An 18,077-nucleotide genomic window follows, 5' to 3' on the forward strand; every position below is an offset into this window, starting at 1 on the left:
AAAAATATAAAATGTATCTAAGTGGAGATTTTCTCCCTTGTTCCCAGGGGGTGTCACTTCCTCTCCAATAGTCCATCATATCCTCTCCCAACCAATGCCCCACCCTTGACCCAGGCACTCCTCAATAAAATGAGGAGAATTCAGATATAATACAAAGCTAGAGTTAACAGTGAGCACCCTACCCCAACCCATACCAACACCTGGATATATTTGGTAATGTTAATACCATATATAAACATTTAACTATAAAATTATAACCTCAACAAATAATAAATAAATATACTAATACAAAATAACAAGGGAGAAACAACCCTGCTCCTAAAGACAAAGGTAAAATTGAATAAGGTAACCACCTCCCCCACCAACATTAACCAAACCCCCCAGCTTATATATATACACATACATACACATACATCCCACATATATGCACAAAAAAAAAAGAAAACAACCCCAAGGGGGGGGAGAAAATCAAATCCCTCTCCCCACGATAATATTAATCAGTAAAGTAAGAAAAAAAAGGGGGATATAAACCAAAGCGGGAGGAAAGGCAAACCAACATCCATTATGTCTTACAATTTATCTAAGAGAGTCCAAGAATTCCTTAGCCTTTCTGGCGATCCGAAGTTATATACGGATCCTTCATGGTTAAAGCGTAGCATCGCTGGGTAGCGTACGGAGAACTGAATATTTAAGTCCCTTAAACGCTTCTTCGCCTCGTCGAATGCCTTCCTCTTTCGGACCAGAGCTGGGGAAAAGTCCTGGAATAACATGATCTTGGATCCTTTATAGATCATAGCTTGGGGGTCTTTTCCAAGATTTCTAGAGGCTTCTAGGAGTATCTGCCTCTCCTTGTAGCTCTGCAGCCGGAACAGTATCGGGCGTGGGCGCTGGTTCGAGCCAGGTCCGCGTATTGTGACCCGGTAGGCCCATTCCACCCTTACCTGGCCTGATCCAGCTTCCAGATTTAAAAGCTGTGGCAGCCACTTCTCGAGGAACGCTGTAAGCTGGCCTTCCTCTTCCCATTCGGGAAGGCCCAGCAAACGAATATTTTTTCGACGACCTCGATTATCGATGTCGTCAATGTAATTCTCTAAGGTCCGGACTTGCTGTTCGAGAGTCCGGACTCGATCCATGGCCGATTGCGCTGTGGTTTCGGAGGTCGCAGCCTTTAACTTCGCCCCTCCGACTCGGCGCTCGATCTCCTTAATGTCTCGGTCGTGCTTCTGCAGTGCGGCCGAGAGTGAGTCCCATCGACTTCAGGACTCCTCGATAAAAGCATCAATCTTCGCGTCCAGCTTGGAGATCATCTCCACAAGGCTTGTCACTGTAGGTAAGTCCCCCGGGGCGGCTGTGGACACCTCAGCTGCAGCTGGAGAGGGTGGGGGAGGGGTTCCTGCTTGCTGAGAGCTGCGGGCTCCCTTCCCTTTGGTCATTTTTACTAAATATCAGACTATTTAAATGTAATACTAAGCAACTAATTAAATTAAACAGCTATTATGAATGATTTGGTGAGTGTGATGGGGGTGGGTGACCCACTTTACCCGAGTCTTGGGAAGAGCACTATAGACTCACACTTGCTGGGTCGCCACCATCTTGGATCCCCAACAATCTCCTAGTTTTATGTTTACTATTAGTTAAACTAGTTTTTATTCCAGAATTACTCAATTAGTTAATTAACTGTATTTGAATGCCCAACAACTGCTGTGGGATTTGGATTCACAGATTACTGATTCAGTGAGATATCCAGAATACCTTGGGTATCACCAATTATCTATCAATATTTGAATAAAACATCTTCCATAATAAAGTAAAAGTTTATCATTTAACAAAGAGATTCCATCCCTTTTTGGTATATATTGATGAAGTTTCTCTGATCTACCATTTTGGAATTAAGAGCTATTTTAAATTATACAGTACCAAGGACTTAAAGTTTTAATTTTGTAGTGAGATTAGAAACTGATATTTAAAATCATTGAGGACTATAATTTATCACATTTAGCACAGTGCTTTGGATAACAAATTATACCATTCAGGAAAATAAAATTGTACTGTATCGATGATTTGTAGTTGCAGGATCATTTGATACCTCAGTGTGGTCATCCCTGTCCTTTTGCAAGTTGCCCAGGCCTAGGTCAGAGTTCCCTGCTCAAGGTTACAAACTAGGCTCAGTGATGGAACCAGCAAATTTTTGGTGGTGATGACGGAAGAGCAAGAACCTCAAGGTTACAGCTGTTTACAGGCAGAGGACACCTCAACAAAAGTGGTTTTGTTTCCTTTAAATGCACATGGGAAAGATAACAGGAAGCCACCTTGTATTCTTTTCCGTTGTTATATTGCTCATTGCTATTGGTAGTTGTCAGTGTCAGGTTCTTATAAACAACTGAAGAGCAATGCAAGGCAAAGGGAAATGGGCACAGGATCTATCCTTGGGATGATTCACACTACACAAGAATGAATACTAATTTTCTAAATTGTTTAAGAGGACACTAAGTAGTATCAAAAGAAGTGAAGGAATATTCAGAAAAATGTGATTGTTAACGAGGTTTTAATATCCTTGGCATATGCTTCATTTCTTTGGAACTGCTTCAAGTTTCACTTTATCAGCTTGTTTTTTTAAAGAAGTAGCTATATTATTATGGGCTAGCTATTTGATAAAGAGATACATTTTGTGATATATAAAACCAAAAGAAAGACAATGTGTAACTGAACTGTGACTCTCTCTGCTGACCTGTCGGGTATTTTCTTTTGCCTATTCTGTTTCTTTAATATATTGTAGGCATTATTTGGAGAAATTACAATTAAAGTGCCTTTGTTCTGTTTAATGATTACTTTGAAAGTAGATATAAGCAAGCTGGCGTTCATTTACACATTTCAACTGCTAACATTGAAATTTCAAGGGAATATTGTGAGTGAGTCAGGATTTATGCCTTTTTTCAAGCAATTAAATCTCCTGTTAAAGAAAATCATAGGGACTTCTGTAACATCAATAGCACATAACAGCATAGTTTCAAGAAAGTGAAGTAGTGTGATCCATAACTGTAAAGTTGCACATACAGTATTGGTATTTGTGTTCAGACAGTATGTTGTCTGTGGATAAATCTTGTTCAGATAGAGGACAGGTTAGAGATCACATGTAGAGATGGGCAGTGTGAGACACCAATAGACACATTTTTGAGGAACTAGAACATACTGTAAAGTAGAACACTGTGTACTGTAGAACACACTGTAAAGTAATCTAATCTAATAAATGACAGGCTGAAGGGACCCCATTTTGTACTGTAAAATTTGATGATTCTTATAGTATTGAATAGGGTGATGTTGAGCAATGTACTGGTATTTTAAAGAAAATATTTAGGGATGTGGGTCTCACAGGGTGGGCCAGCATTTATTGCCTGCTCCTAATTACCTGTGAGAAAGCGGTGGTGAGCAATCATCTTGAACCACTGTAGGAACATGTCCAACACATTTGCTCGGGACTTCCAAGAGCTTGACCCAACAAAGAGAATGTATGATGATATATTTCCAAATCTGGATTGTGAGTGGATTGGAGAGGAACTTGCAGGTGGTGGTGTTGCTGTGTTTCTATTGTGTCATCCTCTTTGATGGTAGATGTCATGGGTTTGGAAGGTCCTAAGGAGCCTTTATGAATTTTGGGAGTGCATCTTGTAGATGGAGCACAATGTTGCTAATGAGCATTGGTAATAGAGAGAATGAATGGTTATGGATGTGGTGCCTGTCAAGTGTGCTGCTTTGTCCTGGATGATGTTAAGCCTCTTGAAAGTTGTAGGAACTATAGTCACCAAGACAATTAGGGAGTATTCCATCACTTTCTTGACTTTGATTTGATTTGATTTATTATCACATGTACCGAAGTACAATGAAAAGCTTTGAGTACAAGCAGAACATAGGAAGCACAGATGTACAGACAGGATGTACAGATCAAAAAGACTTAGACAGAGGCATACAGGTTACATTGCACAGGGTGTGCTCTAGGTGAGATCAACATTAGCTAGATCAGCATTATTTGAAGCAAGAGAGTCCATTCATCAGTCTAATAATGGCTAGGAAGAAGCTGTTCCTGAACCTGCTGGTGCATGTGTTCAGGCTTCTGTATCTTCTGCCTGACGGAAGAGGTTGTAGAAGATCTTTACTGGGATGCAATGGGTCTTTGATGCTGGCAGCCTTTCCGCGGTTGCGAGCAGTGTAAATGGAGTCCATGGATGGAAGTCAAAAAGTGTGGTGCTGGAAAAGCACAGCCAGTCAGGCAGCATCCAAGGAGCAGGAGAGTTGACGTTTTGAGCATGAGCTCTTCATCAGGAATGAGGTGATGGCCCAAGGGAGCTGGGAGATAAATGGAGGAGGGGGAGGAGGGCTGCTGGGGGAAGGTGGCTGGAAATGCCATTAGTAAATGAAGCTGGGGGGTGATGGTGATAGGTCGAGGAGGAGGGTGAAGCAGATAGGTAGGAAGGAAGACAGACAGGTAGGCCAGTTCAAGAGGGTGTTGCTGAGTTGGAAGGTTGGCTCTGGGATAAGGTGGGAGGAAGGGAAAATGAGAAAACTATTGAAATCTACATTGATCCTGTTTGGTTGGAGGGTTCCAAGGCAGAAGATGAAGCATTCTTCCTCCAGGCGATGGGTGGCTAGCGTTTGGCAGTGGAGGAGGCCCAGGACTTGCATATCCTTGGTGGAGTGGGAGGGGGAGTTAAAGTGTTCGGCCACAGGGTGGTGGAGTTGTTTAGTGCGTGTGTCCCAGAGATGTTATGTGAAATGTTTCACAAGTTGGTGTCCTGTCTCTCCAATATAGAGGAGACCACATCGGGAGCAACGGACACAGTAGATGACATGTGCAGAAGTACAGATAAATCTCTGTCGGATGTGGAAGGATCATTTGGGGCGTTGAACGGAGATGAATGGGGAGGTGTGGGTGCAAAGCAAAATAGTTGGTCAATCTGAGCCTGGATTTAGACTGTACTTTTAGCATTGTGGGATAAACAAACACTTAATTGTAATTTAATTTAAACTGGATTTTATTGACACACCAAATCCCAATAGCTTCACTCACAGTAATTGAATTACATGCTGTTTAAATTAGGGAAGTTATGAACAATTTGGGACCAGAAGCAAGTGTGTCATATTCAGGAGCTACATAATATATGCAATAATCTTAATACATTACTTAGTCAGCGAGAGCAGGGCTGCCAAAATGGGTGGTCTTTAAAATTATAGGATGGTTCTGGACAGTATTAATTGTTGAAGTAGCACTAGTCTTTAAATTGTTGAAATTTGGAGGTATTTTAAAGTTAAACAAGATAAATCAGATTGGTATTTCAGGTCACAGATTAGAAATTGAGCCTAAACAAATTACTGACAAAGAGTAAGAGAATGAGACATGGAACTATTTTATCTAAATTACAAACATAGGGACAGAAATGTAAGAGTGGGTTTGGGGGTGGGGACGGAACCATTGTTTTTACAAGTTGCTGCTGAGAAAGGAAATGGTGAGATGGGGAAGTGGTATTGTGCTGGGAGGCTTTTGAAATGCATCTGTAAGAGCCAGCAGACTTTGCATGCTAAACAAATACAAGGTGCAACAGCACTATCCGGTGTAGGAGTTTGTAAGATTTTACGTGAAAGAAAACATTTGATTGCTCGTTCTTGACATTTGTTGGGTCTGTCTATGTTCTTCCGAATGCTGCTTTATCAAGCATGCCTGAAAGAAATTATGACAAGAATACAGTTGTATACGTGATACATTTACATAAATTCTAATTTTGCACAATCTGTCCCCAGTCTCACAGACAAAACTGAGATGTTCTATTCATGGTGCCAACAAATATTAGCAGAAAATGTCATCAGTTGACTATTACAATACCACATGCACTCTCGAACCACGACGGCTTGCTCCCAGTCTCTTGAAGTCAAAGGGGGAGTAAATCGTGCACTCTCCTTTTGTCCGACCCAGTATTTAGGGAACGGTTACGGTACATCCCGCCAGTTTGAAGCACTGCAGAGAAGGACTGCGTTAGTGGTTTGTAGACTGAAGGTGCAATTTCACATGTCGGTTGGTTGGACCCATATGATGCACTGGTGGTTCTGAAGAGTGGATTTTGAGGTTTAACGAACGGAACGGGGGAATATGCCGCCGTCGGGAATTTCGCCATGCAAGAAAAGACAGGGTTACCAGGATTCGCGCAGGGAGACCACGGCTTCTCCATATCCTCTGCTTTTGCAGCAGTGGCTGGAATAGGACTACTTTCACTCGTTTCCTTTTTATGTTCAATTTCTGGAGCTAGAGATTGACTGCGATCATCACGGACTGAGTTCTTACACTCACCCTTTGGAGCAAAGGATAAACGGACATCATCACACACACTGTCATCACATGGTTTTGCAACAAAAGCTGGATTGAAATCATCCCGCACTTCATCACACTGAACCTTCTGAGCATGGGCTAAATCAACATCGTCACACATTATGTCCTTAGATTCAACCTTGGGCGCAAAAGATTGGTTAAAATCCTTACATATTGAGTCTTCAATCTGATCCTTCTGAACAAGGGATGAATTAGGATCAATTTCACAATTTGTAGGCTCAACTTTTGAAAAGGGCAGTTTGGGATTGTCACACACCGAGTCTTCAAAGTGAATCTTTCCAGCGAGGGATGAGTTGGTATTGTCATCTCTGGGCTCAGCCTGGGGAGCAGTGGGATCATCATCACAGTTCGGGTCTTTGAACTGAACTTTTCGAGCAGTCGCTCGAGTGGGATGACAGCTCATGGTCCCTTTCAATAGGAAAATTCAGGTCTTCCCAGGTAGAACACAGTTTTTACACGGTCCTTTCTGCTCCTGATTTCCAGCACCCGCAATTCTTTGTTTTGTTTTCCCCCTTTCTGGGGCGTTCACAGATCCCTGCAGCTCCCCTTTGGCCAAGTACCAGTTTGACTGTGAAGTGAAGCAGTATCCAGAGGGAAATATTGTAACCAATGCAGTCAGCTGAAACCCTTAGCCCATGGTTACCATGGAAGCATTATTCGGCTCGAGCTGTTTGTTGTGGCAGCGGAGCCTTGGTAACGGCGTCTGATTGGTTGTTCGTCATGACGGAGGCGTGTTCGACGGGTGTTTGTGCGGTGCATTCTGGTTGTAGTCCGGGGGCGGGGGAAGAGGCTGGTTTGGTGAGCGGGGAAGCGGTTGGGCTTGGGACTGCAAATCCCAGAATGCCGCGCGGTGAGGCGGGGTTGCGCGCAACCGCCCTGCCGGGAGGGGGCGGGGCTTCGTTCGGCAGCGTCAGTCAAAACATCACAAGAGGAGGGGGTGGGGTCGGGGCTGGCCGCAGCCCCTGGAGGCTGTTGTTTTTTAACGGGTCAACAACAGCGTTTTACTTATCGCCGGCTGAAGGGAGAGGCGGCAGGTAAGGCTTGCTGGGGCCTGGTTCGAGGCCTGGCGCGGGAGGGAGTCGCGATCGTCGCTGTCTCCCGGGGTGACGGATCGCGGGCCCCAAGGGGGGGGGAGGAATTGGTCTGAGCTGGGAAAGGCCGCGGGCGTAGGCTGAGGGGCCTCGGGCTCAGGTTAACCTTATCCTGCCTCGAATGACCCATTTCCCCGACTCCTCCCCCGGTTTAAACCGCTCCGGCGCCGTCCCTGTTATTATTGCTGCGCGCTGGGGAGGAAGCTTCGCAAAGTCACTTGTTTGTTTTTGGTCCAACCTCTACAGGCTTCAGACCCCACTGGCTCTGGTTTTCCTTCACACAGATTGCAAACGATTGCATGATCTGACTGCACTCTCACTGACGTAATTCCCTCCTCCCCACCCCCCACCTTTCCCCCGTTTCTTGTGGAAATGGGAGTAACGCGCACCTCTCAGACTGCACGGTTTACTGAGGAAGGCTGGAATTAAACCGGACCTCCGCCAGCGCCTTCTTCACAGCCAAATCTTTGATCGCAGTTGTTGATGAAACCGTCCTCTCACAGCAACAGCCGACGAGGAACAGTTGCTGCTGTTGTTGACATTCTCTTTTTTTTGTTTTGCAAACCATGATCTGCATTTTGGGCAGCGCTTTCTGCACTTCCCTAATTTCCCTGGGAAGGCAGGTCACAACTAAGTCATTGCTCCCTAACTTTTCAACACTATCCCACTAGCCGTTCCATGAGCCATTCCTTACAGTAGTGCTGACAGTAATTACAACATGGGCCTGGAAGGATCATTAATGAAGATTTACTATCTCAAACTCTCATGAAACACCTAATTCTTAAAACATGATTGCTATGAGATGCCAGGGAACAAACCATAGAATGGGGCTAATATGATTTAAGGATGCAACATGTGCATCTAAGTCAAAAGTCAAGAATTTCTTAATTCTGCTGTTAGCCTACCAAGGATTCAGATAGAAATCTCAATCTTTTATGGAATATGCTATGACTGTCTTGGGGAACAAGGATATCATATCCTTCTTATGTTTGAGGTTGCAAAGCCTTTTATTTTGTTAGCTCTGAAGTGGTCCTGCTTCTTTTCCCTCCCCCATATGACTCCTGGTTTTTGTCTGGCATTTTTCTCCAGCAGCACAACTGTCATTGACAGTTCAACAAAGTGGAAAATTATATCATTCCATGGTTACAACACAGGAGGAGGTAATTCAGCCTGCTGGAATGACTGTGGGATACAGGCGGGCAAACAATGCATTATCTCAATGACTATAATTTCAGTAACTATTTTTGGTTTTATTCAAACAAAAAATTTGCTTAGAACTGGAAGAGAATTTGGGCTAAGGAGGTCTATTTTATTCTGAGTAATTTCAATCGTGCCTCTAGTATTATTCCTTCATCTCTACTAACCTATTTGGTTTTATTTTCAACTCGTTTATAATATTGACTTTTGTCACTTGTTTGAGAACTTATTTTGCTGTTATTTTTAATGTAAAACCAAGTTGCCTAACTGCTGTTTTTGCCCCAAACTCGTCTCCTTTGCGTCAGAGAATGATTTGCCTAAAACATTTTAGTTAATCCCTTCTGTCATTTATGATTGTGAATTTAATCTTTAGATTCTCGTTTGGTTTGTGATTAATGGATGTTATAAGTATTCTTGTGGTAATAAAACTATTAAAACAGTGCAGAATATTTAGCATCTTGAAACCAATTTTAAACTGTAAGTATTTCACGGAATCCTGACAGTGTAGAAAGAGGCCATTTGGCACCTCCAGTCAGCACTGATCCTCCAAAGATCATCTCTCCCAGATATAACCCCTACACATCCCTGTGACCCCATTTATCATGGCTAATGCACCTAACCGGCATGTCTTTAGACTGTTGGAGGAAATCAGAGCACCAGGAGAAAACCTAAGTAGACACTGGGAGAATGTGCAAACTCCACACAGACAGCCACTCAAATCTGGGTCCCTGGCACTGTGAGGTAGCAGTGCTAACCACAGTGCCATCGTCCTGCCCTAAATAGAGTGCTGAGATTAGAGTAACATTTCTAAGAGGCACAAGTGCATGCTCGCAGTAATAACTGGAACACGGAAATAGAGGAGGATGGTTGAAACAGCCCTTAAAACAATGACCAATGTGTCTTATCCAGTTTTGTTCCTACTTTGTATTTCATTTGTAACTTTCTGCCCTATATCATTGGTATTTTTCTATGGGTTTATTTTTTGTCTATTTATGTGTTTAATATACTTGGTTAATCCTTGTTTTTACTGTTTTGGATTGTTGCCTTTTGGAAATGGAAGCTGTATATTGTTATTTTAAAAAGCAGGGATATTCTTTGGCTGGGAACTACTGATCCTCCAATAAAAAAAGCCTAAATTTGTCGTCCTTTTTATCATAAATGTGTAAAATGGAACCACTGCAAACCAAAGATGAATTCAGAATTCAAAATATACTATTAACTAAAATTAAACTTCCATTTGCAATGTAGTCTTTTCAGTTCTGTACAACACCTTTCCAGTTTTTAAGTTCTAATTTTTTTTTTAAAAGTGCAATTTTAGACTTTGTAACCTAATCTTATCCATATGTTTGTTTTCCTTTAAAAATAGTTTATTTTTCTTTTTGATGTCAGTATTTGGAAGAAACTTTCAAAATACATTGTATCCCAGTCAAAAATCAGGATCATCCATGCATGGAATAAACGCTGAAGATTCACTTTTTAATGTGTATATTATCAACCACTACTGAGTGCTGGATGAGTGAACATTGTATTTTGAACTTAAATTGGTAATTAAACAGAAAGATAGATATTTGTGGGTATATGAAATTTAAGATTTTTTGACATGCCACATATAACATTGTGGCACAATCGGCTATTTACAGAACAATACATGTAATTATTCCGGTCCTTTTGTTTGCGGTGTAATTTTTGCTATGAAGTTTCACTACTGATTTCGCAATTATTGAAAACACTTTTCCTCAAAATATTGCATAATGTTGCAAACTTTTTAACAAGTGTTAACCTTCTTCTTATCTGTACTAAATACAACCCCAGTTTTGATTATTTCAAAAATACATATTACAAACCATTATATGAAAACTGGATTGTTACGAGTTGGGGGTTTGTAGCATGTTAAATCTTTTAGCGTTTGAGCTGCAATTTCACTTGGGTCTTCTATAGACCTCTATAAAACTTCCATGCATACTCATGTGACACAGCTAATCACTTGCTGCCTGATACTAAATCTGTTTGGAATAAAGTTCACTGCATGATATCATACACCTCAGAATGGGTCCTGTCGTTTGCTGAGACCATTTTAAAATTTGAACTGTCACTTCTTCTGTTCAAGGACTATAGTGTGGAATAGTATCAGCATTGAACTCCAATTTAATTATGTACCAATTATGATTCAACTGCCCTTCATCATGCTGGACAATCAAGGTTCCATTGTAATTTGTAGAAGAACATATGGTGCTGATCTGTTTTGCTACTAGCACATAATTATTATTTACAAGGCGTAATAAAGGGCATCTAATGGTAAAATTTCAATCCTTGTCAATCCTTCCTGTATTTTGATTTGATGCCTCCAGGATTGGATTCCTGAAAATTGGATTTGATAGTTTGAATGGGTGTTGATCTAAGCAACCATGATTCAATATGTTCTCCATGTGTTTACAGAACACATGAACAAATAATCTAAATGCTTAGCCTCTAATAGTTTTCTAGTGCAAAACACTGAAGTTAGGAGCATCAGTAATCCACTAAGCCTATCCAGGTTGCTACACCATTCAGTAAGATCATTGCTGCTTTGAATATGTGCCAGAAAGTTTGATTTATTGCTCCCATAACTGATCAGTAACAACTAGGATGAGCCATATAGTATACATTTGAGATCCATGTTTTTGCTTTCAATTTAATTCCATACAGTAGTTACAGTACAGTTAGGAATACCATATGCATTGAGGATTCGGAGATGCCGGTGTTGGACTGGGGTGTACAAAGTTAAAAATCACACAACACCAGGTTATAGTCCAACAGGTTTAATTGGAAGCACACTAGCTTTCGGAGCGGCGCTCCTTCAATCACCTGATTAAGGAGCGTCGCTCCGAAAGCTAGTGTGCTTCCAATTAAACCTGTTGGACTATAACCTGGTGTTGTGTGATTTTTAACTATATGCATTGAGAGCAGTGTGGCATTTTTTTTTGTCACCAATGCGATTAAACATATAGAGAAGGTGGTAAAAGCTTTTGGCATCTTTCAGATCCCATGGTGTACCTGTTTTCCATTTCGGGTGAATAATGCTGAAAGCTGTATTGCACTACAAAATTAATGCCTGTAATCTGCACAATCCTGAACAATTGCAGTAAACAGGCTTACGTAGTAGTGTACTCTTAATAGCAGTTTCATGAGTTTCTATGTTACTTTCACTTTGAATGCAAAGTATTAATGGGTGGCACAGTGGTTAGCACTGCTGCCTCACAGCGCCAGAGACCTGGGTTCAATTCAGGCGACTCTCTGTGTGGAGTTTGCACATTCTCCCCGTGTCTGCATGGGTTTCCTCCGGGTGCTCCGGTTTCCTCCCACGGTCCAAAAATGTGCAGGTTGGTGAATTGGCCATGCTAAATTGCCCATAGTGTTAGGTGAAGGGGTAAATGTAGGGGAATGGGTCTGGGTGGGTTACGCTACGGTGGGTCAGTGTGGACTTGTTGGGCCGAAGGGCCTGTTTCCACACTGTAAGTAATCTAATCTATTACACAATTGAAAAACTTTCTGAAATATTAGGCAAATCTGGGTTTTATGAATGGGGTAGGATGCAAGGAGGGTGGGTAAATAAGTTGGGTAAACATTGTCTGAGTCTGCATCTTGGGTATGACATTTAGTCTATGAAAGAAAATCAAATTAAAAAGAGTTTGCCCTTGATTGGCTTGAGGAGCAAAATAACCCATTCCTGTTCCTTTTTTGTATGTTTGTGATTAAAATAACTCCACGCCTAGTTGTCTTTCAGGTTTAAGTTCAAGTTCACATTGGTAGCTGCTAGAACACTCCGAGTTTTAGATTGGCTTGTACATGCAGTCTAAAGGTGTCGTCACAGGGATAAATTTAACATCTATATATAAATATAATATTGTTGAAAGCCCCAATTTTATTTTAAGTTTGAACTGTGCTGTGCAGCTGTTCTTGTGAACAGTGACCTTGCCATCTAGATAAGGTGCAGGGAGGAAAGATGGGTCACATGATTACTCAAACAAAAACAAGCTGTTCTTACTATATACTGTGTGGTGTACTATTAATCCAAAGTTTTGTTTTTAAAATTGGCATAAATTTTAATTATTTCCTAGTTTTAATTAAACAGAATAGAAAGCTTTTCCTTTGGCATATACGTGTTGGCTTTTTGAGTGCCATTTAAGTTTAAAGAGTGTTGTTTGGGTTCCAGAAACATTTGTTTACATGTGTTATTAATAACAGACCAAACAAAATGATTGTGGTGTGGAAAAGTATTGGACTTAAACTTTGATTTTCTTTTGCTAATTTTGGTATTGTTTGTTTTGCAGTTACCTTGGCATAAAGATGTCAGAGAGTTCCAGCGATAGTGAATCATCCTGTGGTTGGACCATAATTAACCATGAAGTATATTATACTTTTCTTATTCCATTTCTTAAGCCCTGTGATATATTATAATTGTAGTTTATCTGTGCACTGAAGAATTGAGTTATTAAAAATTGAGATGTAAGAACTAGTTATGCAATAACTTGTGAATTTTTTTTTAAAAAGAAGGCAAGATTTTGCTTTGCATACTCTGTTACAGAATCATGTTCCAGGTATTTTATAAGTGTTTATGACTTTGGTGCACATAAGGGAAATTCCCCATCCCTCACTATTCTTTCGCATTGGATTATATAGACTATTGCACAATGTCTATATTTGCATAGTTTTCTTTGGAATTGGTCACTTAATTAACAATCTTGCCACTATTTTATTTTCTTCCCAAGTGACTAGAAAAATATATTTGTGCATACCTATGATGTAGTATTTCATATATATTGTGAAAGTCCTAACTATGTTCTACTTGGAGTACAGAATTTGTCTAGATTGATGTCACAAATGCAAGATCTTCACAATTATTTAAAAATAAATCCCTCATTGAAAAGATCTATAAAGAGCTTCTGATTAAAATATATCATTAACATATGAGAGAAAGTCCGTCGTATTTTTAAGAGATAAAGTAGTTGTAATGAGAAAAATTGGATATTGTGTATTAAATCTTTATTGAACAAGCTATTTAAAGTAACACTGCAAACTTGTTATTTTTAAATGTCGTTCATCTATCCTGGATGTTTACTGTTGCTGGGTGATTGTCATTGACAGAAACTGATCTTGACTAGCTGGTCACATATTGTTGTGACAACAGCAGGTCAGAGGCTAGGAAGTTTAATGAGAGTAAACCCCAAAGTCTCTCCATCATCTACAAGGCAGAAGTCAAAAGGATGATGGAATGCTCTCCACTACCTAGATGAGTACATTTCCAACAACACTCAAGCTAGAAATCATCCAGGAAGTCCACTACTTTGATTATTCACTCCCTTTACCACTGATGCAAAGTTGCAGCAGTGGGTAATTTCTAAAAAGGTGCACTGCAGTAACTCCTCAAGGATCCTTTGACAGCACTGTCCAAACCTTTGACTTCTGCAATTAGAAGGACAAGGGCAGTACATACATGGGGCCCAAACCAACTTCGACTTCCGTTGTAAACCATACACCTGACTTGGAAGTATATTGCCATTCCTTCACAGTTGCTAGGTCATAATCTCAGAACTTACTTTAGTGCTATTTTGGGTGTTCCTACACCTCAAGGACAACAGCAGTTCGAGAAGATAGCTTAAATTTACCTTCTCTGAGGCAATTACAGATAAGCAATAAGTACTGGCCTAGCCAGTGATGTCCACATTGTGTGAAAGAATGTTATTTTTCAAAATGAAATAGACCCATCATATACAGAATTAGGGCATAATGGTTTCTGTTCACTATTAGGAGAAAGTGAGGACTGCAGATGCTGGAGATCAGAGCTGAAAATGTGTTGCTGGAACGTTTCGGGCATGAGCCCCTTCTTCAGGAAGAAGGGCTCATGCCCGAAACGTCGATTCTCCTGCTCCTTGGATGCTGCCTGACCTGCTGCGCTTTTCCAGCAACACATTTTCAGCTCTGTTCACTATTATGTTTGTTGTAACTGTCTGGTATAGTAGAAACATCACAAGATGAAATGATATGTGATTACATGCTGTATGTTTCAATGTGCAAGTATACATAAATGTCTTTTTTTTTTAAAGATTCTGAAACAGCAGTGAAAATAAATCAGAATAATACTGAGTATATTTTGGGAGATGTTATTTCTAGCTAAAGTTATTGTTCTTTGATTGTCTGCCTTGATGATGGAGAAATTTGCCATAGAAAGTGTGTCTTTCTGTCCTTCCTAACCTGAGTGAAAATTATTTGGTATTTTAACTGGAAAATATAGATAAGCATATGGAGTGGTATTAAATTAATCTGGCAATACTACCTTTGAGTTGATTTCTTATTTTGGTATCAGATTAATAAATTATGCTGATTTGCATTATTTATTGATGCTCTTATCTTAAAGTCCCTCTTGGGACAGAACTAAAGTTTGGTTTTCTGGAAGAAACGGTATCTGAGGTCAATCTCAACCACAAAGCTGGTGGTAATGACTTGTTTTCGAAACTTTCCAGACAAGTGATCATCTTTTTATATTCAAAATACTTGCTCCTTTTTTTTTGCTGTTAACTTCCATTCCTAAGTGGAACCCTGGAATTAAAGCTGAAATAACTGCTCTTTACATTATTTTGCACTTTACATGAAAAAATACTGTTCTACGAACCGTGGAGCTTTAATCCAGTATATCACTGCAATTTTCATATACAGTATTATCTAAAAGTTTTGATCAATCCAAATGTGAAATTTCTCTAACAATATACTAATTGCATTGTGGCCAGAAATATTGTAGTAATATGATACTATTCTTTTTAAGACCCTCTTTTTCTAATTGATGTTATGCAATATACATATTGAAATCATCCAACCTTTAATGTACATTCGGTCCTGTTAAAAATTGTGGAAACCTTTCTCATTTCATTGTAACAGGATATTTTGCATCACAAAAGATGTAGTTTATAATGTGGATAAAATGTTATTAATTTTCATAATAAATATCAAGAAGAGGCACTCAATCCACTAGAGTGCCTTTAAAGATGGATCTGTTAGTAATTATTAATATCTTTATAGTTGTTTTCACCTTAGTGTCCATATATTGTTAGTGTACTGGTAAATAGTCTCTCCACCCCTTTTGTTTGAGCACATATTCCCTATTTTTCTTAATGAATTGTTGAAAGTGACCTCATATAAACGCATTAGTTAAATGTGTTTTCACTGTCTTACTTCGTGCCAGGTTAACTTTCTGTGAAACAAATCCATACATACTTAATTGAAGGTTAGTTGCTTTCTGAAGGGAATTTCCATTGCAGCCCAGCTGTCAGTTGAAACATGAATTTATTTTGGGAAATGTTGGTATAAATGGTGCGTTTGATGCAATTGTGTGTGGCATGGATTTGGGAATCTAGATGATTCCTGAGAAATATTGGAATATAGAAACAAGTAGAGACCATTTAACCCCTCAATCCTGTTTCACTGTTCTGTGAATTCATGGCTGATCTTCAGTGTAACTCCATAGACCTTTCTTTGTCCAATATCCTTTAATATCTTTTGCTAACAGTTACCTTTGGATGACAGAAGTAATGGGGGATTATTAACATAACAGTGTTCCTGCTAAAAGGCCCATGTTGTTTAAATGCAAAGTCTGTGGGTGCACTGTTTGGATTGGATTACTAGATTTGATGGTTCTCCCAACTATTACAAAAGTTTCAAATTGAGACTAATGTGTCTCTTTAACGCATTGGTTGAATTGCTATGAGAAATGCAGCATTTAATGATTTTTGTTCTGATTTGTCTTCAAAACATCTTGCAAAAAGTGATTTGAGGTATCTGGCACAGACTAGAGAATTGAGCCTAGCTTCCCGTTAACAGAAACCTTAAGGAGTGGTTTGACCTCATAGTTGCTTGGCATAGGAAACCAAGCTACCATTTTCAGGGATCTATACTTATGACGAAATATAGTTCAGAATATCATTTTCTTCTATAAATATTTTTATTAAAGACCTTTTTTACAAAACATCTATGTACACAAGAAAAATCCACCAAAAGACTGAAAAGTAGAGAGACTACAACAAAGTCATAATAGAACATAGAACAATACAGCACAGAACAGGCCTTTCGGCCCACGATGTTGTGCCGAACGCTTGTCCTAGCTTAAGCACCTATCCATGTACCTATCCAATTGCTGCTTAAAGGTCACCAATGATTCTGACTCTGCCACTCCCACAGGCAGCGCATTCCATGCCCCCCACCATTCTCTGGGTAAAGGACCTACCCCTGACATTCCCCTCCTATACCCACCCTTCACCTTAAATTTATGTCCCCTTGTAACACTCTGTTGTACCCGGGGAAAAAGTCTCTAACTGTCTACTCTATCTATTCCCCTGATCATCTTATAAACCTCTATCAAGTCACCCCTCATCCTTCACCGTTCCAATGAGAAAAGGCCTAGCACTCTCTGCCTATCCTCGTACGACCTATTCTCCATTCCAAGCAACATCCTGGTAAATCTCCTCTGCACCCTCTCCAAAGCTTCCACATCTTTCCTAAAGTGAGGCGACCAGAACTGCACAGAGCACTCCAAATGTGGCCTTACCAAGGTCCTGTACAGCTGCAACATCACCTCACAACTCTTGAATTCAATCCCTCTGCTAATGAATGCTAATACACCATAGGTCTTCTTACATGCTCTAACCACCTGAGTGGCAACTTTCAAAGAGCTATGAACATAGACCCCAAGATCAATCTGCTCCTCCACCTTACTAAGAACCCCACCGTTAACCCTGTATTCTGCATTCTTGTTTGTCTTTCCAAAATGGACAACCTCACACTTGACAGGGTTGAACTCCATCTGTCACTCCTCAGCCAAGTTCTGCATCATGTCTAAGTCCCTTTGCAGCCGACAACAGCCCTCCTCACTATCCACAACTTCCCCCAATCTTTGTATCGTCTGCAAATTTACTGACCCACCCTTCGACTCCCTCTTCCAAGTCAATAATAAAAATTACAAACAGCAGAGGACCCAGAACTGATCCCTGCAGAACTCCACTTGTAACTGGGCTCCAGGCAGAACACTTACCATCTACCACCACTCTCTGACTTCGACCGGTTAGCCAGTTCTCTATCCAACTGGCCAATATCCAACTGGCCAAATTTCCCACTATCCCATGCCTCCTGACTTTCCACATAAGCCTACCATGGGAAAGCTTATCAAATACCTTACTAAAATCCATGTACACTACATCCACTGCTCTACCCTCCTCCATATGCTTGGTCATCTCCTCAAAGAATTCAATAAGACATGTAAGGCAAGACCTATCCCTCACAAATCCGTGATGGCTGTCACTAATCAAGCAGTGTCTTTCCAGATACTCATAAATCCTATCCCTCAGTACCCTTTCCATTACTTTGCCTACCACCGAAATAAGACTAACTGG

General features: G+C 40.4%; 2 protein-coding genes across 10 annotated transcripts in view; one reads left to right on the forward strand and one right to left on the reverse strand.

The window, feature by feature from the left end:
- Nucleotides 1–4,853: 4,853 nt before the first annotated feature.
- Nucleotides 4,854–6,784, reverse strand: LOC122541031. Of its 2 annotated transcripts, none has more exons than XM_043677500.1 (2): nt 6,335–6,784; nt 4,854–5,710 (listed from the first exon to the last, which is right to left on the reverse strand). In XM_043677500.1, the coding sequence occupies exons 1-2, from the start codon at nt 6,774–6,776 to the stop codon at nt 5,676–5,678; spliced, it is 477 nt and encodes a 158-aa protein (XP_043533435.1). In that variant the 5' UTR covers nt 6,777–6,784; the 3' UTR covers nt 4,854–5,675. The 2 variants fall into 2 exon arrangements, with proteins under 2 accessions (XP_043533435.1, XP_043533434.1); XM_043677499.1 differs by having other exon boundaries at nt 5,873–6,784.
- Nucleotides 6,785–6,982: 198 nt separating this feature from the next.
- Nucleotides 6,983–18,077, forward strand: part of ccpg1 (cell cycle progression 1) — a 62,861-nt gene continuing 51,766 nt past the window's right edge. For 7 of the 8 annotated variants that reach the window (XM_043677490.1, XM_043677496.1, XM_043677494.1 and 4 more), the window contains exons 1-2: nt 7,079–7,407; nt 12,972–13,047. In XM_043677490.1, the coding sequence (XP_043533425.1) occupies nt 7,094–7,407; nt 12,972–13,047 (390 nt within the window). In that variant the 5' untranslated portion in view covers nt 7,079–7,093. Of the gene's footprint in view, nt 7,408–12,971; nt 13,048–18,077 lie in introns of all 8 variants that reach the window. The other variant, XM_043677498.1, reaches the window with a different exon arrangement.

The sequence above is a fragment of the Chiloscyllium plagiosum genome, chromosome 36 (genome assembly GCF_004010195.1).
Source record: "Chiloscyllium plagiosum isolate BGI_BamShark_2017 chromosome 36, ASM401019v2, whole genome shotgun sequence".
Taxonomy (NCBI): Eukaryota; Metazoa; Chordata; class Chondrichthyes; order Orectolobiformes; family Hemiscylliidae; genus Chiloscyllium; species Chiloscyllium plagiosum.